This window comes from Columba livia, chromosome 26, assembly GCF_036013475.1.
Source record: "Columba livia isolate bColLiv1 breed racing homer chromosome 26, bColLiv1.pat.W.v2, whole genome shotgun sequence".
NCBI lineage: Eukaryota > Metazoa > Chordata > Aves > Columbiformes > Columbidae > Columba > Columba livia.
The window spans coordinates 3,624,662-3,649,402 of NC_088627.1; the positions used below are offsets into that span (position 1 = coordinate 3,624,662).

At 59.8% G+C, this 24,741-nt stretch overlaps 2 protein-coding genes across 4 annotated transcripts; both read left to right on the forward strand.

The window, feature by feature from the left end:
• Positions 1-64: 64 nt before the first annotated feature.
• Positions 65-7,450, forward strand: TMEM39B (transmembrane protein 39B). 3 transcript variants are annotated; one of them, XM_065041664.1, is made up of 10 exons: positions 151-199; positions 1,893-1,994; positions 2,115-2,323; positions 2,860-3,079; positions 3,331-3,414; positions 3,705-3,859; positions 4,459-4,795; positions 5,477-5,664; positions 6,678-6,798; positions 7,074-7,450. In XM_065041664.1, the coding sequence occupies exons 3-10, from the start codon at positions 2,196-2,198 to the stop codon at positions 7,308-7,310; spliced, it is 1,470 nt and encodes a 489-aa protein (XP_064897736.1). In that variant the 5' UTR covers positions 151-199; positions 1,893-1,994; positions 2,115-2,195; the 3' UTR covers positions 7,311-7,450. The 3 variants fall into 3 exon arrangements, with proteins under 3 accessions (XP_064897735.1, XP_064897736.1, XP_064897737.1); XM_065041663.1 differs by lacking the exon at positions 1,893-1,994 and having other exon boundaries at positions 65-199; XM_065041665.1 differs by lacking the exons at positions 151-199; positions 1,893-1,994 and adding an exon at positions 1,072-1,184.
• Positions 7,451-22,554: 15,104 nt separating this feature from the next.
• On the forward strand, positions 22,555-24,534 carry MARCKSL1 (MARCKS like 1). Its single transcript, XM_065041763.1, has 2 exons — positions 22,555-22,751; positions 23,181-24,534. The coding sequence occupies exons 1-2, from the start codon at positions 22,656-22,658 to the stop codon at positions 23,769-23,771; spliced, it is 687 nt and encodes a 228-aa protein (XP_064897835.1). The 5' UTR covers positions 22,555-22,655; the 3' UTR covers positions 23,772-24,534.
• The last annotated feature ends 207 nt before the right edge of the window (positions 24,535-24,741 follow it).

A 24,741-nucleotide genomic window follows, 5' to 3' on the forward strand; every position in this document is an offset into this window, starting at 1 on the left:
GGGCTTCGATGCCTGGTCCGGGGGGGGGGGGCGTGGCGAGGGGCGGGGATGTGGGCGGGGTTTGGGCGCCGTGGGCGGGGACGGAGGGGCAGCGCGCACGCGTCCCGCAGGAGGTTTGGCCGCTGCCGGCCGCCATCGCGCCGCCGGCCCCGCCCGCCATATTGTGCCCGGCGCGGCGCTGAGCGGCGGCCGGCGATGGGTGAGGGGGAGCGGGCGGCGGGACTGGCCCGGGCACCGGTCCCGGGGGAACGGGGTGGCGGGGGGGGGGGTGCCGAGGCGGGAGCTGGGGGAGCGGGCGGGGCGCTGGGGAGCCTGCAGCTGGCCCCGCTCCGCCCCGCCGCTGTGAGGGGGGCGGCTCCCGTGCCGCGGCCTGGCCCGGAGCCCCCGGGGTGCCCCGGGGCTGCCCCTGGGCCCCGTTCCTCCCCGCAGCCTCGGTGTGTGCTGCCGGAGCCCCCAACCCCGTGCTCCCCCGTGCCCTGGGGGGTCTCCGCAGCGCAGGGACTCCCCTGCGGCCCGGCCCGCAGCTCCGGGGGCTCCGGCACAGCTCTGCCCTGGAGCCCCCCCTGCCCTCCTGCAGCCCCGGGCTGTGCCGCCAGGTCCTCCCAGAGCCCCTGTGGCCCTACTTGTGCCCCACACAGCCCGTGTCTCCCCTGCAGCCCCTGCCTGGACCCCCGGAGTGTTTACGGCTCCTCCTTGACCCTCTGCAGACCCCTCACGCCCTGGCCGGTGCCCCCACAGCCCCCAACCTGCTCTCCCGGAGCTCCCGCGTGTACCCCCCCCAGACCCAACACTTCGATCCTACCACTTTTTCCTCTCACTCTCATCATGGTGTCCCACACCTCAAACCCCCTGTCTCCACCTGCCCACCGCAACGTCCTGACCATCAGGTTCCCCCTCGTCCCTGTGTTGTGTCCTGGGGCTTCCTGTGCGCAGCCCCCCCGCCGTTCACCAGCAGCTACTTTGTGTCCCCAGGTCACACAGACCCTGTGCTGTGGCACATACTGGGGCTTGTGCCCTTTGCTGTGTGACCCCCCCAGCCCTGCAGCCACCTCTGTGCCCCGCTGTCCCAGGTGGTAGCACCTGCTTTGGGTTATCTTTGCCTTTTTTGGGTCTAGCAGCCCCCTGCACCCTGTGCCTTGTTGTCTGTGGCTCGTACAGCAGTTTGGAGAACTCTGGAGCTCCGTGTAAGCTTTAAAACTTGTTTGAGACCAGTTGCTAAACCTTCAGCTTGTTTTATTTTGAATTCTGGGTGCTGGTTGCTAAGTGATGCAAACTGGAAATGAGCAATCAGAAAAAGAAATGGTAGCAACTGATAGGACCTGATCCGAGCTTCTTCACCGCTCAGATTTTACATCTAGCAAATGGTGTATTGTCACCGTGTCCTTTCTCTAAGTTCTAGAAACTCTCCTAAGGTCAAACAGCATCCAGAGAAGGTTTTTAAAACCTTAGTATTATTATTATTGTTTAAACTCTGTCAAGCAAGCACTAGAAAAGCTAATTTGGGGCTACCATCCTGTTGAGCTCGGTGCCATGCAAACATACAACAAATACCCCCAAAAAATTCTACTTATCTTTTTTGCTGTCTTAAAGGAGCAAAGAAGGAAAAAGCCAGTTAGTGTGCTTTTGCAGTGTGTTTTTTAAAAGAGCGGTGAATATTTGAACCCAGCACAAAATTGGGCAAAAGGGGACCCAGGTAATATCCCCGATTTACTGAATCCTTTGGGCGGATTGTTTAGCGTCTCTGTAAGTGTATTGCTCTGCCTGTAGAACAAGGGAAACACCACAGCGATGCAGATTAAATTCCTTGTAAACTGCCTTGAGTTGGGAGAGAGGCATGAAAACCTTCTCCCTGCTCCCCTGGCAGCCTGAGCACATTAAGTTTTAACTCTCAGTGATTTCAGCGCTGTAACAAGCTGCTGCCTGTCCCGGGAGCGTCAGGAGCTATCGGGGGCCACATCTAGAGCCCGTGGCAAACACAGGAGATGTCGAAAAAGGTTGAGAAAGTTGCGTTTTCCTGCCTTGTGCTGCAGGCTGGCGGTGTGAGTGACCAGCCGCTGCTGGTCAGCAGGGTGTGGTGAGCAGAGGAGCCTTAATTAGAAATCTTCTTCTTCCAGTTTTAAGGACTGAAGATACAATCCCGCAGTGAGCAGCAGAGAAGCCACCTGGAAGGACAACCCTCCGCACCTTCTGTTGTTATGGCAGGGGGCAGGCGAGGCCCTAACCGGACATCCTACTGCCGAAACCCTCTCTGCGAGCCCGGGGCTGCTGGCGGCTCCGGCCACTCCACGAGTTCCTCTGTCACGGGTGTGCGCTCACGTACCAGGTACATCCAGCCTTCCGCATCCTATCGCTCTCTGCAACTGCCTGAAAGGAGCTTGGAGCCAGGGGGGTCGGGCTCTGCTCCCCAAGAACAAGCGCCAAGATGAGAGGAAACGGCCTCAAGTTGCGCCAGGGGAGGTTGAGGTTGGATTTAGGAACAATTTCTTCCCCAAAGGGCTGCGGGGCATTGGAACAGGCTGCCCAGGGCAGTGCTGGAGTCACCAGCCCTGGAGGGGACAGACGGACATGAGGTTCTCAGGACATGGGGCAGTGCCGGGGGTGGGTTAATGGTTGGACTCAATGATCTTGGGAGTCTCTTTCAACCAAAATGATTCTCTAATCTGCCTGTAACAGTCACCCCAGACATTCTTGACGCGCTGACACTTTTCTTTTGTGGCAGACATTGACCGTGATAGCTCAGGTTTCTCACTCAGTCAATATTAGACCCACTGATTTCTACCGTCCGTGACGGGGGGGTTGGTGGACAGTGCTGTGTTTATCCCAGTGAAGTGACCACTGGCTTCTGGTTCCCCTTGGCAGGAGCGGTTCAGGTACAGGCCTTTCCAGCCCACCTTTGGCTACTCAGACCGTCGTCCCGCTCCGGCACTGTAAGATCCCGGAGCTGCCCGTGGAGCGCAGCGTGCTGTTCGAGCTCCAGCTCTTCTTCTGTCATCTCGTTGCTCTGTTTGTCCACTACATCAACATCTACAAAACCGTGTGGTGGTATCCGCCCTCCCACCCGCCTTCACACACATCACTGGTAAGCACAGACTGTCTCTTGGGTCATTAGACATAAAGTTTCCAATATATGTTTGAAATAAGCTACATGTGACTTTATAGCCCTGGTGGGGGTTGCTCCTGTGACTCTTATTTGGCTCTCTGCTTGGTATTCTCTTTCTGACCCTGGAAAAGTGAGTCTGAAGAGAATAATATAACTCAGGAACTTCTCTGTTGAATGTGTGTTTCTGCTGCCTGATGGAAAGTGGAATCACTTTGGTTTTGTCACTGCAGAACTTTCATCTTATTGACTTCAACGTGCTGACGGTGACAACGATCGTCCTGGCACGCCGGCTCATCGGTGCTATTGTGAAGGAGGTAAAGTCCCCAAGCGGATCTCAGAACTGTCCTCTCAGACGAAATGTAAAGCCGTGTCTCCCTTTTGCAGCTCCAAACTCTTCTGTCCTTTTCTAAAGAACTTTGTGCTATGTCCAAGTCAGAAACCTGGGCATGGCTTCTAGTGGGAAGAACAGAAATGAGCATCTCAAACCCTTGCTCGAGACTCTGTCCTTCTGCGATTATTTCTGAATTACTATCTCAACTAGAAGGTTCTGTAGGAAGAGTGACTTTGTTTCCCCTCTTCCCAGCTCTCTCTTCTCTCCCCGCAGGCTTCGCAGAGCGGCAAAGTCTCGCTGCCACGCTCGGCTTTCCTGGTGATCACTCGGTTTGCTGTTCTCACTGGCACAGGCTGGAGTTTGTGTCGATCGATCATTCACCTTTTCAGAACCTACTCTTTCCTTAATCTCCTGTTCCTGTGTTACCCGTAAGTATTTCTTCTGTCACTTATGTGTGATTTCTAATTTTGCTTCAGTGGGTGTTGCTCGGTTGAATTGAAGCCTGAAAGTAAAGAAACACTCAGTTACCTGGGAACAGAACTTTTCCCTGTTGCTGCATGATATTTCTTCTTGGTGGCAGGGCATGTCTTTAACATTTACCTGTATTTCAGCTTTAATATAAGCATTAATTATAGTTCTTAGATTGCTCACATTGTCTGAAAAGGATTGTGTGCTTTCCTGATGGTGTTCTGAGAACTCGTGTCTGCAGTTTGCCTTAGTCTTTTGGTGCCTCTGCCAGGTGGAGTGAATCAAATAGTTGCTCTGCTTCATGTTAACTAACCAAAGGAAACCAGTTTTATTTCCAGTTAACACTGGAAATAGCTCCCTTCTCTCTGGTAGATTCAGGAGGAAGTGTCTCAGAAAGATCTGAGATGTGATGCTTGTGTTTGAGATGGGTGAAGCTCCTTTCTAGAGTTTATATGGGAACTAGGAGGGGGATGTGATTGAAACGCTGATCTGCCAGCAAAGACACTTGCCCGGGGAGCTCGCAAGGAAGTAACCACCTCTCTGCGCTTTGCTGCTCCAGGTTCGGCATGTACATTCCCTTCCTTCAGCTGAACTGTGACCTGCGCAAGACCGGCCTCTTCTCCCAGGTGGCCAACATCGGGCCCAGGGACACAGGCGAGGTGACGTCCAGGGGCAGGGACTACCTGAGCGTCCTGAAGGAGACCTGGAAGCAGCACACGCGCCAGATGTACGGCATGGAGGCCATGCCCACGCACGCCTGCTGCCTCTCCCCAGACCTCATCCGCAACGAGGTGGAATACCTGAAAATGGACTTTAACTGGCGGATGAAGGAGGTGCTGGTGAGCTCCATGCTCAGTGCCTACTACGTGGCCTTTGTGCCCGTCTGGTTTGTGAAGGTGAGCAGGGGCCACTGCTCGTGCAGATGTGGCTTTTCCAGCTGCAGGACTGGCTGGGGAGGGTTGTGGGGAGGTGGACACTGGGCGATGGGGGGGATCTGGTTCTGGTTCTCGCTGAGCTGGAAGGTGGGAGAGGTCAAAGCTGGTCTCTGTGCACAGACAGCCATGTCAAACCCATTTACAGAGGCCTTGTATAAAGTAAGAAGCAAAACCATCTAGGTTTGGCTTTGCTTAAACTCCAGCTGACAGAGGACCGATTGACTTCAATAAGGGAGGCAATATGCAAGAGGATGGACCTTATTAGAATTCATAGCTGGTTTATTTCAGCTACTAATACGTTGTAGAATGAGACAAAAGTCTCCTAGTGAATGTCAGACCTCAGGGATGAGCCCAAGTCCCCTTCCCCTGCGGGGCTGGTGCTCCCACCATGATCAGCTGAGCCAGGAAGCATCAGGAACTCTCCCTGTTTTGGTGAAAAGTGGTAACAGCATAAATGTTTCTCCGTGGTGGGTTCAGGAGTGGTGCAGCAACCGTCCTATGTAGGCGCTTCTTTTTCAAGCAGGATTAATAACTCCGTGAATATCCCTCGTTTTACCTGCTTGAGCGCTTTGTGTTTTGATGGCATCATTAGGTGAGGCTGTCCAAACATGTTGTCACCCTTTCTTCTTGTCCCCCCCGCAGAACACTCAGTACTATGACAAACGCTGGTCGTGTGAGCTTTTCCTTCTGGTTTCCATCAGCACGTCGGTGATCCTGATGCAGTACCTCTTGCCCGCGCGCTACTGTGACCTGCTCCACAAAGCCGCAGCGCACCTGGGCTGCTGGCAGAAGGTCGATCCTGCCCTCTGCTCCAACGTGCTGCAGCATCAGTAAGGAACGCGCTCCCGGGGCTGGAGTTTTGTCTGAGCTGGTGTGTCTGCCGGCACCAGTAGAGGCTGGATGGGGAGCTTGGCTTTCCAGCCACCTCTTGTTGCTAAAACACAAGGAAAATGAAAGCAGAGTTGTTGGTGACACATGTGTGTCGTGGCTTTGATTGCAGGGTGACAATAGAACCGTGGCAGATGTATTGTTAACCCTCTCCCCCCGCTTCCCCCGTCACCCCATCCCTCTTCCCCCTTCCCACTCAGGACAGGCGATCGGGAGAAGAAGAAGGACAGAGAGAGAGAGTTGAAAAAGTTAAAAATGTTTTACTAATGCTACTAATAAGAATAGAGAAAATAATACAAAATATACAAAACCAATCTTGAAAGTCTCAGCAACTGCAGAGCCGGCAACCAAAGTCCTGGACTGGACTCTGCAGCCATCCGGAGCTGGATTCAGTCTGTCACTGGCCTCAGTTTGGAGGGATGACTAGCAAGGTCCTCTCCTAATGTCGGCCATAAGGAAAAGGGACGAGATCCTCGTGATCTCCCACTTTTATATGAAATATCACGTGAATGGGATGGTATAATCAGTTGGTCAGTTTTGGTCACCTGTTTCTCGTTGCCCCTCTCGTGAGATGTGTATCTGTTCTTATCGATGACCTCGCATTCCATTGCTATGTCTACCAAAACACGTATCTGGCTTTCCGGAAAGCAGCTAATAAGAAGGCTTTAGCTGACAGGCAAATTCACTAAAAGAGAGCCTGGTTTTGTCAAAAACAATGTGTTTTGTTAAAGACAAAGGGACAGACGCTATCTGTACCCTCCACTCCCACGCTCGGTAAGCAGATCTGATTTTTGGCAAGGCGTCTGCTGCTCCTGTCCCCAGGTCACTGCCGTTTGTCACTGCCATGGTTCCATCCCTCGGTGGGCCAAACTCTGCCCTCAGAAATGATGGCACTTTGGTACCGCAGCGGCGGCTGTGGGGGGAGAAACAAGAGCTCTGTGCTTGCTCCCCGCAGGTGGACAGAGGAGTGCATGTGGCCGCAGGGAGTGTTGGTGAAACACTCCAAGAACGTGTACAAAGCCGTGGGTCACTACAACGTGGCGGTGCCCTCGGACGTCTCGCACTTCCGCTTCCACGTAAGGTCCCATCTGCTTTTCTGGGGGTGTAATGTCTCATTAGGATCGCAGTCCCCTTGTCCCCAGCTCCTCGTTGTGCCCGAGCTGGCTCTCCGAGCCCACGAGCTGGTTCAGCACAGTGGCTTGTGTTAGCCCCACGGCTCGGAAGAGTGAGCGGCCCGTGCAAACCGCGTCTCCAGAGGAATCCTCCCCAGCCTCTGCCCCACACATCCCCCCACAAACACGTCCCGAAGGGCCTGACCTCACTCCGTGACTTACTGTGTTCTCTCCTACAGTTTTTTTTCAGCAAACCACTGAGAATCCTCAACATCCTGATCCTGCTGGAAGGAGCCGTCATCTTCTACCAGCTTTACTCACTGATCTCTTCAGAGAAGTGGCACCAGACTATCTCGCTGGCTCTGATCCTCTTCAGCAATTACTACGCCTTCTTCAAGCTGCTGCGTGACCGTCTGGTGCTGGGCAAAGCCTACTCGTACTCTGCCAGCAGAGACTCAGAGCAGAAGTTAAATTAAAACAATTGCACTGATGCTCAGCTTATTACAAAACAAACAAAACAAGGAACCCTCAGAGCTTTGTATTTTTGTTACCACTGCTTTTTTTTCTTTGATAACTGATGTAATTAAAAGGAAAAAACATATTTTTTTACTCCCAACGGTTGTTTGCGTGTTTATTTTCTGGTAAGATCCCCAGAGAAGGCGGCCTCCTGTTTGTATTCGAGAGGAGTGATTTTTAGCAAGGGTGCTTAGTTTGGGGAGGTGCAAACGCTGCTGCTTCTGCTGGAGCTCCGATGGGAAGATGAGGGTTACAGGGATGTCGGAGCTCACAGAGGGGACGAGTCCTGGTCCCATCCCTGCTGGGGACCCCAAAGCGCCTCCTGCACCCCCTGTGCTCTGTGCTTGGAGGGGAAAGCCGCCTTGTTCCACTAAAATGGGGCTTTTATTATTAATTGCTATGGCAGAACTGCTGCAATCCCGCAGCCCGTGCGGGTGCTGGTTTGAGGGGACCCGGCATGGATTTGGGGAGCCCGGGGGGCTCCGTCTGCTCCCGCTTTGCGGTTCTGTGAGCGGGTTCGTGTCCCCCCTCCGCTTTGCCGCTTCTCCTGCCGAACCCGCCCGGCAGGTCCGTCCGGGGAGGATGAGCGGGTGACATCACCGGGCGAGGAGGAGGAGGAGGAAGGGCAGGGGCGCAGCGCTGCACCGGGTGACGGGGGCCCGGGAGCAGCGGGACGGGCCCAGAGCCACCGCCGTCCCCGCTGCCGGGGTCACCGGCCGCGCCCGCCGCTGTGCCCGGCTCCGGGCTGCGGTCCCTGTTCGCCGCGGGGCTCCCGCCGCTCCCGCCGCCGTTACCAGATCCGGCCTTTGTTCCGCTCTCCGCGCCCCGCCGCCGCCGCCAGGGGGAGCCCGGGGAGCGCACGGCCGCTCCCGCTCCAGGTCCCGGTCTCGCCGCGATGCCGGCAGCGCCGCCGGGAGCCCCATCCGCCCCGGGACGTGATTGCGAATGAAACCGGGCCCGGCTGGAGATCAAACACCGGACAGGGAGCGCGACCGGCCCCTGCAGCGCATCGTCCCGGTGCACCGGGCGAGGGGACGGGACGCCGTGCCCGCGAGCCACGCCAGCGAGGTGACCCCGGGCACGGCGCGGGGGTCTCGGTGCCGCTGCCAGTCCCCAGCACCCGGCACAGCGGGGCCAAAGGTCACCGGGTGCGGAGCCACCGCCGCCACTCGCCGGTCTGTCATCAGCGAAGGGCGAGGAAGAGGAAGGACGAACGGGAAGAACGGGGCCAGGGGCTGGCAGGGAGCCCTGCGGGGCTGGGGGTCGCTGAGCCCCGCGGGACTGTGTCCCCCCCGCACCCACGACCGGCACCGGGGTGCGAGGGGACGGAGACAGAGCGAGTGTGCCACCCACGCGTGGGGAAGCCGAGGGGCAGAGGCGCTTGCCCGGCTCATGGCGTGGGAAGCTGCAAGAAGCCCCCCGAGAACCGCCAGCAGGTCCTGGGGGGATGGAGCCCCCCCAGCCTCTCCCCCGGCTCTCGTGTCACCCGAGCGAGGCCAGATCCGGTCTCCGGACGGGGCTCCTGACTGGGGTGCGGGTGGGGGTGGATGTCGGGGCGCCGCGGGCGGGTGTGCCTGTGCCCCGGCCCCCTCCCCAGCAGGGCAGGAGGAAACGGCCGCATCCAGCCTTTCCCGAGGATGAGGATTTCCTTCCTCCCATTGAGCGGGGACCCTGAGGTTAACACGCAGCTGTGGGGCACTCTCCTTCCCCGCAGCTTCACCCCCTCTCTTTTCCCCAGCCTGAGTGCACTGCAGGTATTTTGGGGGCTAGAAGAAGCCGGGCAGAGTGGGGAACCCCACGGAGTGGGTGGCCAAGCTGCAGCCACCTTGGCCGTGGTTTTGAGGCTCCAAATCATGCTGGGAGGGCTTGGAGGTGCCCCCCCGGATCCAGCAACGTGACCCCCAGCGCTGGCAGTGTCCCAGCCCCATCGGTGCCCCCCCTCCTCACAGGGACCTTGCCCGGACAGGGGGATTGCTGGATTCCCAGAAAAGGCTCTTCCTGCAGCAGGGAAGGGCTGTGCTGGGGACCCGGGGACACTTCTCATTTCCCTTGAATCCTCCGATACTGAGAACACGGGGGCTTTCCCAGGGGCCTCCGAGGGGCGAATGTCCCCGGGGAGATCCCGCGTGGGAATTCCCCCTGGGAGCAGCTCCCTGGAGGTGGCTTCACTGGTGACACAGTTGCTTTGGTGACCCCAGGGGTCCCGGGCAACCCAAATGGGTCCCATCCCACGAGCAGCGCTGTGCCCCGGGGGTCCCGGCCTGGCCAGGCTCCATCTGCCGCCCTCCCCAGCCTGCTAATACAGGGATTAGCAGCCAGATGTCAGGCACAGGTTTGCTGCAGGTAACGAGTATCCCTTGGGGAGGAGGTTACGGACATCAAAGCGCAGGCAATTATGACTAATCCCACACCTGCGCCTAACGAGCTCGGCAGCCGTCCCGCCTGCGCCGAGCGGGACGGGGCAGCTGCTGGGGAGAAGCCAGGAGGGCAGCGGGGACAAGGAGCCCACGTGTGCTGGGGACCCATCCCGGTGTGTCCCCACGGACAGGTCTCCAGGATAACGGCTGTGTCGGTGGGTCAAGGAGCAAAAAGCCAAGCAGAAACACCCCCAAAGCTTGGCATTGCTGGGGGCACGGCTGAGCCCTCCCTAGTGCAGATCCGAAATGGGGCACACATGCAGGGGACAAGCTTCGGCCCCTCGCTGCCTGCCGGGAATTCCCCTGCCGCTTCCCAGCGGTCGCGGCTGATGGGAAGTGGCTGTTTTCCCCGAAGAGCCCGTCCCGACATTCCTGGGCGGCCACATCTGCCGCCCGCATCCCCGTTCTTGGGACCTCTGTCCAGCCGGTTCCCAGCTGGTCCCACCCCAGCTGGGCACAGATGGGGGACGGACACTGCAGACACCCCCAACTCCTCCTCATCCCCCCAAAAACACCGGCCTGTCCCTGGCTGGGGCACTGGGGAATCCAGCACCCAGCAGCTGCTGCTGGGGTGGGACAGGAGCACCCCACGGAGCCAAAGGTCCCCAGCCTGGGTAGGTAAGCCCAGCTGGGCCCTTTCGTCCTTTATCTGGAGGCTGGTAGCTTTAACTCTTCCTTAATAATCGTTTATGCCATTAATAAAGCCAAATCCCTAAAGTGGCTAATTAAGGGTTCATTTGCCCGCTGCCATCTCACACTGCGGCAGGTTTTGTGTGAAATCAAGGGAGGGAAAGAAAACACAGGAGGAAGGTGGGAGCATCGTCCCAGTGCCCATCCCACCAGCATCCCTGCTCCCCAGGGACCCCTCAGCAGCACCCCAGGACCTGGTGTCCCCCAGACCCAGAGATGTGGGGGCTCCATGGGGTCTCCATGGGCCTGGGCACCCAAATCCCGGAGGTCCCGAGCCGAGGTGGCCACCACTGCCCTCACCGCTGCCCGACCTTGCCCGGGGCTCCCCTGGCCAAAACCGGGGCAGGACACGGCCCACGAGGCCCCGTCCCGAGCCGGCGAGACCTGCCGTAATTGGCAGCCCTGAATTAGCATATGCACATCCTCATTAGCAATTACACACACACACACGCCCTCATTTTCTCATCTGAACAAGTCCACGGTGGGGACCTGGGAGCTGGGACAGTGGGGCCAGGCCCCAACCCACTAAACCTCTCCTGGTCCTCTGCTCGTCACCCGAGGCTGCCAAACTCATCGCACTCGTGCAGCGGAGCAGAGACACCGCCTGCGGCACCCACGGCCCCGCCGTACCGCTGCGCGGTCCCCGTGGGGGCTGTGGGGAGCAGATGGCGACTCACAGCACGACAATGCAGGGAGCAGCGCGGGGGCCAGATGGACCGCAGGGGAGCAGAGCCGTCCCGTCATCCCTCCCGCTGCTTCCGCTGCCATTTTACCCAACCGGCTCCAGCAGCGGCTATAAATATTTAACAGCTCCATCCCCTGCTCCGCCGTGACCCGGCAGCTCCCACCACTCCAGCCTGGTTTGCATCACAGGGGGGGTCACTGGGCTGAGACCCCGCCAAGGGGATGTTCCTTCCCTGCAGCATCACTCTGGGTCTGAGATAAATAACGTCAGTGAGCCAGGCTGGAAATGCTTGAGGTGATGAATGGAGACTTCAGAGGGTGCGGCGACATTTCCTGAGAGCTGGGTCAAGAGGGGAGCAGCGACAGCTGGGCAGGTCGCCCACCTCCTGGGTGGGTGTTGGGCTCTGCGGTGGCCCCATCCTGGGCACTGCGCAGTCTGAGGCCTGCTGAGCCATTTTGGGCATCAAAAGAGCAATAAGTACCCCCAAATCCAATCCCATGTCCCTGGAGGACCCACTTTCTTGGTCAGACCCCAGCCAGGAGCCCCATGGCAGCAGCAGGGGTGTCACGGGGGTCCTGTCCCCGGTACAGACGTGCTGGGTTGAGCATCCCGGCCGGCAGCGGAGCAGAACCAGTTGCAGGATCTCCCACGCTGCAGCACGGGGCTGCAAGTCCCAGCGTGCGGCTGCTGCGGGACACGCCACGACCTGCAGCCCCACGGGCGTTCACAGCCCAGGGCTCGCCCAGGAACGGCCCTTTCCCAGCACCAGGGGAGTTTCGGTCCCACGGCCGGTGCCGCTTCCCGCAGCGCCCATGGGACACCCGTGCACCAGGACAGCCCCTCGCCGGGGCCGAGCTTCCTCCGGCCGCCACCGCCGCGGCTCCTCGGCCTTTCCACCACTTTTCCGCCGACCCCAGAGCTCTGGCCGCCTTCCTGCCCCGGCCACGCTGCCGCCCCGTTTCCTGCCCCCCGGCACCGGCGCTGCCGCAGCCGTTCTGCCTCCTCCCAGCCCCACATCCACCCCACGCACATCCCCGTCTCCACGCACCCAGTGCTCCCAGCTCTCCCCGCCGTGCCAGGGCTGTCTGTCCTCCCTGTGGCGCTTTCCCCAATGGGGTGACCTGGCCCTGCCACAGTGTCCCCAACCCTGTGCCCTCCTGTCCCCAACCTCCCCATGGGATGTGGCCCTGGCACCGCTGCAGGAGCGACCCGGCTGGGTGGGGTGATTGCATGGGGGTCTGTGTTTCACCAGCCACTTTCTTCCAGCTCAGCGATAAAGGCATCGAGCGGAGCAATTCTTCCCCCCGGGGAGCGGCAATTCCCCGATTGCAATCACTTTTGGGGATCTACCGCTGACCCAGTTTTTAATCCACGGCGCACACAGAGCTGCTGGTGGGGACGAGCAGGAGCTTTCCAGGAGCACCCCCGGTCCTGAGCCCCCCACCCCTTGTATTTGGGAGGCGGGGGTCCCGCGGGCAGCTCGGCAGGGCCGGTCGCGCTCCGTGCCGCTCTGCGCTGACGTCAGCCCGTTCCCACGCTGAGCCCAAGGGTTTCCCCCAAACCGGTTGGGCATGCGGAGCCGTGACTCAGCCCCGGGGGAGCGGCGTGCACCGGCAAGCCTGGGGGGGGCCGGCGGAGGACAAGGGTGTGCGGGGGCAGGATGAGACCTGTGCAGGGCCCCCGCTTCCCGAGCAAGTCACACCAGAGCCTTTAGCAAAGAGGGAAGCGAGAAACTCGCTTTCCTTCCTCCTGCAGAACGGCAGTGAGGGTGTCACCGTGCTGGGGTGACCTGTCCCTGCACCCCCACGCCCTAAAGCGGTCCCCTGCCCCCGGACTGGGAAGGGCTCCTTATCTCTCTGCCTGGCTGATGCAGGGTTTGCTCATCGCTGCTGCTCCCCCCGGGGCCACCCTGCTGCAGGGCGGGTGACACTGGCAGTGTCACCTCCTCTTCCAGATTCAACCTTCTCTACAGGGATGGAGCAGGGACGGTGACACCCGCCCTCCATGGCATCACTCCCGGCTGAGATCACCAGGGTTTTCCCCGCCCAGTCCCAGTGTCTCGGTCCCCCCATCTGCCCCAGGGGACGGAGACGCCGGGGCCAGGGGGGTCACCGCATGCCAGGCTGTCACCAGCCCTCTGCGCCAGCCAGAAATAAGTGGATTAGGAACCGATCTCGTTATCACTGCCAGCAGCCTCGGCGATGGCTGTGGGATGGTGACAGGGATGGGGACAGTCCCTGTAGGGGGGACCGGGGCGGGCTGGCGCCTGGCATGGGCAGAGTGGCCACGGTGCTTCGAGAGCGAGGGCTCGGCTGCCTGCTGTTCCCAGCGATGCGGCACCCAGGCTCTAATGAGGCAGGACGGTTAATTAGTCAGTGTCAATTTATGTTAATTAGTTGGAGGAGTCAGAGTCTGATTCCTCTGCCACCTGGCGTGTGTGCATGTGTGTGTGTGCATGTGTGTGTGTGTGTGCATGTGTGTGTGTGTGTGCATGTGTGTGCACACCTGGGTGCATGCATGTAGATATGTGTGTGCACCCATGAACACCCGTGTGCACAACCACACACATGTGCACACACGCACACGCACACCCGTGGGCAGCAACGGGACGAGAGATGCGGTTTCTCGTTCGTGATTCACTCTCTTCCTCAACTTTGCCGGGTGAACAAGAGCTGAGACCCCAGAGGAAGCCACAGGGATTTCCAGAAGGGCTCAGAAACCCCCCCTCGCTGCCCCCTGTGATTTCCTCCCTCCTCCCTGTGGTAACGCGGCTGTGCTGGGGGACACGGCAGCGAGACTGGGAGCTCGGGCGATGGGAGGGAAGGGGATGGGGAGGCAGCACGGCCAGTGCCGGCGGGGAGCGAGCAGGGGGTGAAGCTGCTCCATCTCCCGCCACCGTGGTTTATTCAATCCGGGCTAACAGCCATCGCAGCTGTTGGGGTCTGCGTTTTGTTTCTTCTTCTTAAAACAGGATTGCAATCAGAGGGAAAAAAAAAGGCAAAACCTTAATCCTGCAAATCCTCTGCTGCTCCTGCCATGGCCTGGGCTCATGGCACTGCTGGGTGTGCCCGTGCACCCCGAGGTGCCCGCGATGGGACACTGGGGAAAGCGCAGAGCATCTACAAATACTCCCCACCCGTGTCTTTAGCACAACAGCTAAATTGATGCAGCCACCAAATCAGCTATGCAAATGAGACTGAAATTAAGTCAGCCGCATGTGAGAGATGTCTATTAACCCCTGCCGGGGCTGCGGGGACGTGTCCTCCCCCAGGCACCAGCCACGTCGGGGCTGTGCAGCACCCACCAGGAATACTGTGACCCCCGTGGGGCTGAGCCGCCGTCCCCCCTCTGCCCCCGGCTCGCAGCCATCTGGCTGGGGTGTATTAAAGACATGGAGAAGCCGGAGAGAAACGAGGTCAGGGCTGTGATGGCAGCCAGGGGATGGGGTGAGCCTCCTCACCTTCCTGGGCAGCGGGATCCTGCCACCCCCCTGTGTCCCCCATGGGACCCCATGGTGGCACTGGCCAGAGCAGGGGCAGCTCTTTGGGGTACCCTTGAACCCCTGATGAGAGCCTGATGCGAACCCCAGTTCTCGGGAGCAGCGGGGGGACACAGCGGGTGGACTTTGCACGGCTGCGGTGTTGCCACAGCCCCGTGGCACCGGCGGAGCAGGAAGGCTGTGCCAAGCCCGTGCAGGGATACACGGGGCATCAAACAGCACCAGTGAAGGGAGAGCAGAGCCCCCCCTACAGATACCCCCAACTCTGGGCACTGACCGCAGCATTGCACCCCCGGGGCTCACCCGCTGCCCAGCCCAGCTGCGTGGGTGCAGCACCGAAAACACGAGCGAGCGCCCGTGTGCGAGTCCCCGTAGGCAGCCGCCTGCATTTCATGCATTTTTAAGAAGAACAAGGTTAGTGGGTCACTCCAGCGCTGGAGGCTTTTCTCCAGCTGAGCTGCTTTGCTGCCAAACCCATCGAGGCTGGCGGCTGCTCTGCATCACAGCAGCGAGGGGGCTGGGGCAGGCAGCAGTGCAGGCAGCGGTGCAGGCAGCGGTGCAGGCAGCGGTGCGGGCAGGCAGGCAGCATCCTGGCATGGCAGGGGCTGCACATTCCCCGGGGCTGTGATGGCCTTTCTGCCCCCAGCAGCCCCATCCACCATTCACTGGCGGAGGCACCTGAGACGCTGGCAGGAGTGGGATGCAGGCAGGATGGTCCCCATCGTGCTGCCAGCACACAGGGAGCAGGCAGGGAAGAAACTGGGGGGGACCACAGCCCCCAAAAAGGGCCACCACATGCAGGGTGCAATGGTGGCAGTGGAGAAGAAAAGCCGCCGTGGTTAAAAGTTAACGCGGAGACAAAGCGGATGCAAACAGCCCCGGCTTTATGGCAGTCCAGCCCGATAAAGGGGTGAGCGGCTCCGTCCCCACCCTGCCCGGCCGCTCCCCGCAGCTCTGCCCCTCCCAGCACCATCACCCCGGGGAGGGTGTGTGCATCGGTGCAGCCGCAACGCCACCCGTGTCTGTGCTTGCACACTTGTGTGCAAAGCAGCACATGCACGCTAGGTTATGCACCTGCATTGGTGCTGGGAATGGGGTGAACCCAAGTTTGGGGTGCAGCCAGACATGGGATGCAGCCAGACCTGGGGCGCAAGGGCAGCGCTGCAGCTCCACCTCACCACGCAGCCCCGCAGCCCCCCGCATCCCGCCGCCGCGCAGCTGTTGCCATGGTTACGGCCATGCAAGTCTGGGCGAAATGCATCTGCCGCTGCAGCCTCCGAGCCGTGGGGGCGGGGAGGGCCCCGCTGTGCCGGGTCACCGCCAGCCCTCACCCGACACATCCCCACCGTAACCGGCTGCCGTCCCCTCCAAGGGCCTTTACGGAGAGCAAGAGCCACCACAGGGGAGCGGGGGCTGCATGGTGGGTGCTGCTCCCCCACTGTATGGGGGATGCCAAGACTGTTTGCAGGGGGATGGGTCCCCAACAACCGCAGCAGCAGGGGAGCAGCCCCCGATGCCCATCACCAGGGTCTCTGGGCTGCCCTGGTTTTGGGTTCCTGCCCAGCCCTACCCACAGCGCCGGTGGCTCTGGGGACACTTTCGGTTTTGCTCTGAGGCACAGGGGAATTCTGTTCCCGGCAGTGAAGCAATCCAGGCCAGCCGGGGATAAGGTCAGTAGGGGATTTCTGATGGAAAGTTGCAGGCAGTCCCAGCACAGCCGTCATTCCCCCCCGAGCTCCATTCCTGAATCCCCCCTCGCAACCCAGCCCGGGGGACACTGAGCCCCTGCCCCATCCCACCTGCATGGGATTTTGGGGAGAGAGTTTTCCTGGATTTACCCCAGGATTTACCAGCCCCAGCAAAGCAATGGGGATCTAGTGGTGGAGGGCGCAGTGATGAAAAGATTAATGGTATCGACACTTACAGGTTCCTAATGAAACTTTTAATTAATAGTCCATTAAGATGAGGGGGGCTGCATCTCTCCGGGATGATTTTCCAGAGCGGTTGGGTACCAGAAGATAATGCTTCCCCCCCACCAGCTCTGCATCCTCCCCTAGCACGCTCCAGCATTCCCCATCCCTCCTGCCCTTCATCCAGGCCTGGATGTCCCTGCGTCTTTCCTGCTGCCTGTCCGTCCATCCCGGTCCCTTCCCCCACCGCCCTCCTCCGCACACACTGGCCTCTCTCTGCCTGGGCCCGTCAGATGTTGCTGAAAAGGAACAATGCGACGTATTGTCTCTCCCTGCTCGCAGGCATCAAAATCCAGCAGCGCAACAAAAAGACACATTGAGTTGCAGGGAGAAAGAGGCCCATAGATCCCTGGCTGCTAGCTGCGGGGGGGACCGCTGCCCCAGAGCATCCCAGCACTGCTTTCCTGTCCCGGGTCCGGCAGCACCGGCTGCCCCAGGACGCGGTGGTTTGGCTGCCACTGGCCCCAGGGACTCAGGCAAAAGGGGTCACCATGCTGGGCTGTGGGGAGCTGGTGGTGGAGACACAGAATCATCAAATCATTTTGGTTGGAAGAGACCCCCAAGATCATGGAGTCCAACTGTTCCCCCACCCCTGGCACTGCCCCATGTCCTGAGAACCTCATCTCCATCTGTCCAACCCTCCAGGGTTGGTGACTCCAGCACTGCCCTGGGCAGCCTGTTCCAATGCCCCACAGTTCCTAAATCCAACCTCAACCTCCCTGGCACAAATTGAGGCCATTTCCAACAGGGCTAACCATGCCACACCACCGAGGGGCATCACTTGGATCCACATTTCAGCCGCACACATGTGAGATGTTCTCTGGACCTGTATGAGGTACACGTGCACAGATTGGGATGTGCTGGTGTGTGTGCATGAGTTGGACCCAAGCTGATTTTGCACACCCATACCCAAAATACACAGGACCCCCCGGTGCGACTCCCCATCGCGTGTCCCAGCCGTGGCGTGAGGACACGCTCCCGTGGCACCTCCGCAGGCAGCTCCGGAGGAAACAGGATGGGAAAAGGTCCACTTGGACTGAGCATTGCTTTTGTTTCCATTATAAACTTCCCTTTTAACGAGGAAGGAGGCTCTGAAACATGCTCCCCGCTCGGCCCCTGTCTGGGGGACCCTGCCAGCAGCCCTGGCTGGGGTGGCGGGGATCAGAGCCCTGTGCACGGTAGCACCCAGCCACCCACCCATCTCCACTGCCAACTGGATGCTGCAGCCCCTTTTCTCTCTGAACACTCGCTGGCAGCCGTCCTGCTCTCGTAATGCGACCGAACCGGCCGTGCACAGCTTGCTCAGGGTCAGGGAGCCCTTTATCAGCACCGAAACGCAGCCCATGGCGGGGATGTGGGAGATAAGGCGCGTGGGACGAGCATCCTGCCTGGGCAAGGGCATTGCGGTGGATTCCTGTTCTCCCGGGAGGAGCTGTGAGAGATCAGCGGGCTGGGAAAGGTGATGGGGGGGCTCCCCGTGGGGTGTTGATCCCCACCAGGCAGAAACTCCCCCAGGATTGTGCCTATGGGGAGGCACCCGGGACCTCTCGCATGTCACCACCATCCTCATCCCCATCCTTTGGGCAGCACAGCACAGCCCACCCTGCTGATGAGTTTGGAGGGTTTGAGGTTAAAGGGCTTGGCTTTGTTTGCAAATGCTCCAGCTCCTGGCCGAAAAGAAGGGCAGATGGTCTCTGAGATAAGAGACCCAGGGGATTGCTCTCCCTTTCCTCCGCTGTGACTCCTAGCTGCCAATCTCTGCCCCCAGCCGGAGCGGGGAAAGGGGTGATGGGGAGAGAAAGGTGCTGGGGTGGGAGAGCAGGGCTGGTCCTGGCCCCTGCTCAGGACGGTGGGATGCGGAGAGGATGTTACCGGAGTGAAAAGCAAGCCCAGAAATAGCAAACACAGTTACACAAGGCACCGGTTGCCATGGGATCTTCACCACCAAAAATGACGGGGCTCTGGCAAATACAAGAACGGGCCCTTTTGTGTATTTCTATGGGAAGTCAGTGCTTCACCGCAGCCTCCCGGGCTGGAGCCTTTCCCAGGGCAGGAAGGATTCGGGGACATGGGTTGCGGCACCAGGTCTGTGCGGGCGGCACGGAGACCCCCAGCAAAGCCCCGTGCAGACCCTTGCTCAGGTCCGGGATGCTTTTTCCCAGTGCAAATGTCAGAGGGTTGGCCAGCTCTGACTCGACAGCCGGGCGAGTGACGGCACAGCCACAAGTGGGTTCGGCATCCACCAGCTTCTGCTTGGGCCACGACTGGGAAGATCCCTCTGGCCACCACCAGCCCTGATCTTCCTCCTGCCTGCCCGGCCCCAGCCATCCCTTGTCCCCTACAGAAATCCCCCCAGCATGAATCTCGGCAGATTTCCTTCTGCAGCTGAGAACAGCCCCACTGAGCCCCTGCAGTGGCCCCCAGCCCCTTCACCCCGTCCCCTCGTGGGCTGTGCAGCTAGAGCATCACTTGCCCTGGGGACGGGGCAGGTGGCCACGTCCTGGAGCCGCATCACAGGGACAAGCGGGCACGGCTGGGGACAGGCCAGACGGGCAGCACGGCAGAGGCAGACCCCAGACCCTAACCCACAGCTATTCTTTTTAGCCGAGGGCTGTTTGCAAAGGGCCATTCCCATGCCGGAGCTGCCGCGGGGGCAGAAACCGTGACCGTCCATCCCTGCACATGGCACAGCCCAGCCCCGCACTCTCCCTGCCGGAATTCTCTCCCTGGAGAGATCTAATTAGCTAATTCCTTTGCTATTTATAAATCAATATGGAAATCCCTCTGCTTTATTCCCAGCGCTGTTGGTTGCCCTGGTTGGGCCCCCGCTAACTCGGTTAAAATCCTGGAGCAGACGATCAGAGGCTTGTGAATGGTTCCAGATACATGAATAAATAATTGCTTTAATTCTTCGTTAAGGGCTGGGGGAATACAGCGGGTGGCAGGGGCAGGGCAAGGGGCTGGGGGCTGCGTCCTCCTGTCCCGCTCCAACCCCTGGCTCTGCCTTGCAGCCTGTCAGCGCTTAACACCTAATAAATTAATAATCAGCACACGGTTTAAGTAGGTCTGGAAAGTGGAAAATAACATCTGCAAAGAGCTTGCATCTCTGAGGCCCTTTAGGCAGGAGCGACGCGCGGAGAGGCAGACAGATTTGTCTGCCTGTCCATCTGCTCGAGGAGCAGACAGACCCGTAATCTGTCCGTCCGCCTGCACCCTGCAAATCCCCATCGCTTCCCCATCAGCTGAAGCCCCGGGAGCCAGGGGAGAGTCCACACAGAGCCCGAGCATCCTCTGCCCCGCTCCGGCTCCCTTCCCAATGCCCAGGGATGGAGAAGCCGGACCTGAGACAGTGGTGGAGGGATGGGACCCGGGGCAAGCGGGGCTGGCAGTGACACTGGTTTGCAGTGGTTGGGTGCCATCGGCACGGGCAGGACAGACAGACATGGGCAGCGGAGCCAGACCTCGGGAAGAGGAGGCAGGCTTGGGAATCCACAGGGGAACGTGACTATTTATAAACTCATCCCTTACGCAGCACTGCAGAAGAGGGTTTTCAAGAAAAGCTGGGATCATAGAATCATAGAGAAATGTGGCAACTGGGGATTCCTCGGAGATGAAAGCTGCTGGAAAACCACATGCAAGGTTTCTGCGTCGCCTCTGATGGAGACAGGGGGCAGATCTGAATCTTGACCTGTTTAATCATGCTAAAGTTTGCCCTTTAGAGACATCACATCTGCCTCCCGTCACTCCGGCGCTGCCCGCTGATGGCTGTGGCGGGGAGCAGCGGAGTGTAAAGCACTTTCTCCCCTCCAGCAAAAGGTGGAACAGACCTGGGCTTTGCACAGGGGCTGGCGGATGGGGGATGACAAGTGCAGGAGTCCCAGTTGAGCTTCTTCCTCCCCCCAGATAAGCAAACCCAGCGGCTCATCCAGCCCACGGCTGCAGAAAACACTTTCCCAGCAAGCCCCATGGTTCCCAGCATGGGGTACATGTTTGCATCCCCAACACAAGAAACAGGCATAGCCACAGCAAGGCTGTCACTGTCACCCCAAAGGCTGCACCCCCAGAGCCCCCTCCTAGCTCACAGCACCCACAGCCGGGATGGTGTGGATGCGGGGCAGGTTACGGGTGCTGCTCAGCTTACATGTTCCTCTGTGGCTCTGGCACAGGATGATGGGAATGTCTTGGGGACGCTGCAGGGATGGACAGTCTTGGACAGGTCCTGTGAAACCAGAGCTGGCTTGGGTCTGCTTGGCATGGGCAAAACGTGCTCTTGCTGCAGTGGTGGGATGGGATGGGATGGGATGGGATGGGATGGGATGGGATGGGATGGGATGGGGTGGGATGGGATGGGATGGGATGGGATGGGATGGGGTGGGGTGGGATGGGATGGGATGGGATGGGATGGGGTGGGATGGGATGGGATGGGATGGGATGGGGTGGGGTGGGGTGGGGTGGGATGGGATGGGATGGGATGGGATGGGATGGGATGGGAGCAGCATGAGGACTTTTCAGGCATCAGGAACAAAATGAACCTCTGCAGAGAGATGAAAAATGACTCCCAGAAGGCAGGAAGAAAAGTGTGGGGCTGGCACAGACATTGCCCAACACCAGGTGGCTACTAGGGCCGAGGGAAGGGCTCGCCAGCCGCAGCTCTACTGGGATTTGCTCTGAGCTGGAGCTTGCACTCAGGAACAAGTGGCAGAAAACAGAGCGTGTTTACTGACTGATTTAATGGACTCACTTGGACCGTTTGTCTTCCCAAAGCAAACAGCCTCGCTACGCTCTGAAAAGCATGTGCTTTAAAACCAGCTACACCCTTTGCGGCTCCTTTGCAGCCCTGATGGCCACTTGGGCAACTCTCGGTCTTGCAGACGGCTGAAGGCACAGGCGGACGGACCAGCAGCAGCCCCGCAGCCGTCCAGAGGCTTTATCAACTGGCAACCAAAAGTCAATAAAGAAGATGCCGCCTGTTTTAATTAACAGAAATTTCGCTCTAACAGGGGGTGAGATGATGCATGCCGGGGGGGAGGGAGGGAGGACAGAGACAAAACATGACCTTGTTGGCGGAGCGCACACAGCGGCACATTGTTTTCCCCTTGGAGACACTGGCCTTGATCCTGTACGGGCTCCATGGCGCAGCTGGGGGCTGGGGAGTCCCCCTGCCCATGGTAGTTCTGGGGTGCAGGGTCCCTGGAAGGTGCTGGGGCCATGGGGTCAGGGGCTGGTGCTTGGTATGTGTCCCACTGCAGTCACTGCTGAGGTGCGGGCTGGCCAGGGGATGCTGGTGCCTTGGGTGGGCACAACAAGGGTCTTGATTTTGGGTCCCTCTGGTGAGATCAGCTGTGCTGGGGTGCCAAGGGACCCCCAGGAGCGAGTCCCCCATAGCCAGGGCTGGCTCTGTGCTGGGGGAGGCTGTGGCCGGTGGCCCTGGCAGCGCGGGGAAGCTGCAGTCCAGTGCCAGCACTAGCATCCACTTTGGTTTAGTCCCATTTTCATTTCTCCTGAGATTTCCCTTTCCGGGAAAGCAGCAAGGAGGAAACCCAGAGGGGGAAAAACCAACCAGCCTGCGTGCCAGGGAGCACAGCGAGGAGGGGTGTGACTCACGGCACCACCTGTCCCCGCAGCAGGACCCTCGGGGGCCGGGGTGACCTGAGGGTGATGGGGCCGGGGTGACTAAGTGGTACCCCGGGGTGACGGACGGAGGCAAACTGCACCATGAGACTGTTCTGGGGGGTGATGGAGTTGGGATGAGCGGTACCACGGGACCCTCCCAGGGGTGAAGGGACGGGGGGGGCCAGCTCCCCGCTCCCCTTCCCCACCGGGGGCTGCTCCGGTCTCCGGGGGCGCACAACCGGGGCGGGGGAACCGCACCACCAACACCCCCCGGCCCCGCCGGGGCGGTGGCTCCATCCCCCTCCCCCGCCCCCGGGGCGGGGTCTCCGGCGTCCCGCCCCCTCCCGCGCCTCATAAGCGGGGCGGCGGGGGGCTCAGCCCACTCCCTCTCGGCAGCCGCCGCGGCGGGGTCCGGCCCGACGTGCCGCACCATGGGCAGCCAGGGCTCCAAGGCGGCCAAGGCGGAGGGCACAGCCCCGCCGAGCGGCCACGCCGCCGCCACCGAGCCCGCCAAGGCCAACGGGCAGGTAAGTACCGGGGGACACACCGGGGGAGCCCGTCGGGGCGGGCGGACAGACAGACAAAGGCGGCGGCCGCTGCTCGGTGGGGAGGGGGCGGCGGAGGCTCCGGGGGGGACCCTCCTGCCCGGGGGGCACCGAGCGATGCGGCACCGCCCGCGCCGCGCCCCGGGCTCCCTCCCGGCACCGGGCGGGGGCTCCGACCGCTGCCTCGCCCCGGTACCGGGAGCGGAGCGCGGGCGCCGCCCGGTGGCAGCGCATTGGTTCCCCCCTCCCCGCGTTGGTGCGTTTTCGCCCGCCCGTTGCATCCCCTCCCCGGTGCATTTCCCCCAATTCCCGGTGCCCCCTGTTCCCCAGCTGGGTGCGGGGCTTTGGGGAGGGGGTGCCGGGTCCCGGCTGTGCCTAACGCGGTGCTTCCCTCCCGCTTCCCCCCCGCAGGAAAACGGCCATTTGAGGCTCAACGGGGACATGACGGCCAAGGCGGGTGGCGAGGCGGCCCCGCTGAACGGGAACGGCTCGTCCGAACCCCCCCAGGAGGAGAACAAGGGCGAGCCGGGCGGCGGGGACGCCATCGAGCCCGCTCCCCCAGCCGAAGGGGGAGACGCCAAACCCGAAGGTGCTGCGGCTCCTAAGGACACCCCCAAGAAGAAGAAGAAGTTCTCGTTCAAGAAATCCTTCAAGCTGAGCGGGATCTCATTTAAGAAGAACAAGAAAGAAGCTGGGGACTCCTCTGGGTCCTCTCCCATGGAGGACCAAGGCAAGGCGGAGGCCAAGGGCGAGGAGAACCCCGCTTGTTCTGCTGGTGGGACGGAGCCCTCAGCGCCCCCCGAGGAGCCGGGCAGCCCTGCCGGGCAGGAGGGAGCTGAGCCCAAGGGGGAGGATGGAGAAGCAGGAGGAGGCGAGGAGGAGCAGGAGAAGCAGCCAGGGGAAAACCAGGGGGACAACACAGCCAAAACAGAGGAGCCCTCGAAACCCGCGGGGCCTGAGCCGGCAGCAGCTCCGGCAGCGCTGGAGCAGAAGGAAGAGTAGAACCCACTTGGCATCGCCCGAACTTGAGACTCTTGCGGCATCGTCTCCATCCCAGTAGCACCGCGGACTCGCTGCCTTGCCCACACACCTCCCCGCCCCTCCTAGAACTGACACCACTTTCTAAAACCAACACCCCCCCATCTCCAGTTATTTCCTCCCAATCCCCTGTTAGCAAGCTGGTTTGGATTCCCACCACCACCACCACAACTTGGAGTAGTTTTCCCTGAATCCTTTAAAACTGTGGAGGAAGACTATCCTGGACAAAACTGGAATTTACAGTTTGTAAGAACCCAGCTGTCCCATCCCGCTCTGTCTCTGCTGGTCTGACTGTCCCCACGCTCCTCCCAGCAGCCTCTGATGCCCAGTGACTGTTCAATGGATTCTTTTTGTTTCCCCCCTCAGTTTACATTCCTGGTTCTGACTTCATTTAAAGTATTTTGTGCTTTTTATAGAAGTCAATGGTTTAAAAGCTAATCTGGTTAGTTTTTTTATAATGTCTTACTATTGGCTTAAAACCATAAAGCTTGTAAGTCCGCTGTGTTTAATTCTGCTTCTAAGGGGTAACTTCTAGGGCGCGGGGTGGAGGGAGGGGACCTGCCAGCTGTATAATGTGAAGCCAACATTGTTTTTTCTCTGTAAATAATTTTTTTAATGCCCACAACACTTGATTTGCAATTTTCTAACTTCTAAGAAAAGAGAAAAAAAGAAAAAGCTGTATGGGCTTTAATGTAACATTTGAAAGGAATAAATGGTGACCCCTTTATGGGTGAGCTCGAGTCCTTCTTGTCCTGGGTGCCAGACCAGGGCTGGGGAAGGCAGCAGTTGCTGATTTAGTTCAACAGCTGCTGCATTTAATCACTCCAGCCCTGTGCTTGCAGTTAATTGACTTGCAGCAGATGTAGAGCTATGGCCACAAAGGACTTTCTCACACAAACCTTGGGCTCTGGCTGCTCTGTACCTGGTTTCTTAG

Excerpts from the sequence above, each read along its gene's own strand:
- TMEM39B (XM_065041663.1), top strand. The coding sequence starts at position 2,196 with ATGGCAGGGGGCAGGCGAGGCCCTAACCGGACATCCTACTGCCGAAAC. Across the intron at positions 2,324-2,859 it reads GGTGTGCGCTCACGTACCAG|GAGCGGTTCAGGTACAGGCC; the intron begins GTACATCCAGCC and ends TCCCCTTGGCAG. Across the intron at positions 4,796-5,476 it reads TGCCCGTCTGGTTTGTGAAG|AACACTCAGTACTATGACAA; the intron begins GTGAGCAGGGGC and ends TCCCCCCCGCAG.
- MARCKSL1 (XM_065041763.1), top strand. The coding sequence starts at position 22,656 with ATGGGCAGCCAGGGCTCCAAGGCGGCCAAGGCGGAGGGCACAGCCCCG. Across the intron at positions 22,752-23,180 it reads CCGCCAAGGCCAACGGGCAG|GAAAACGGCCATTTGAGGCT; the intron begins GTAAGTACCGGG and ends TCCCCCCCGCAG.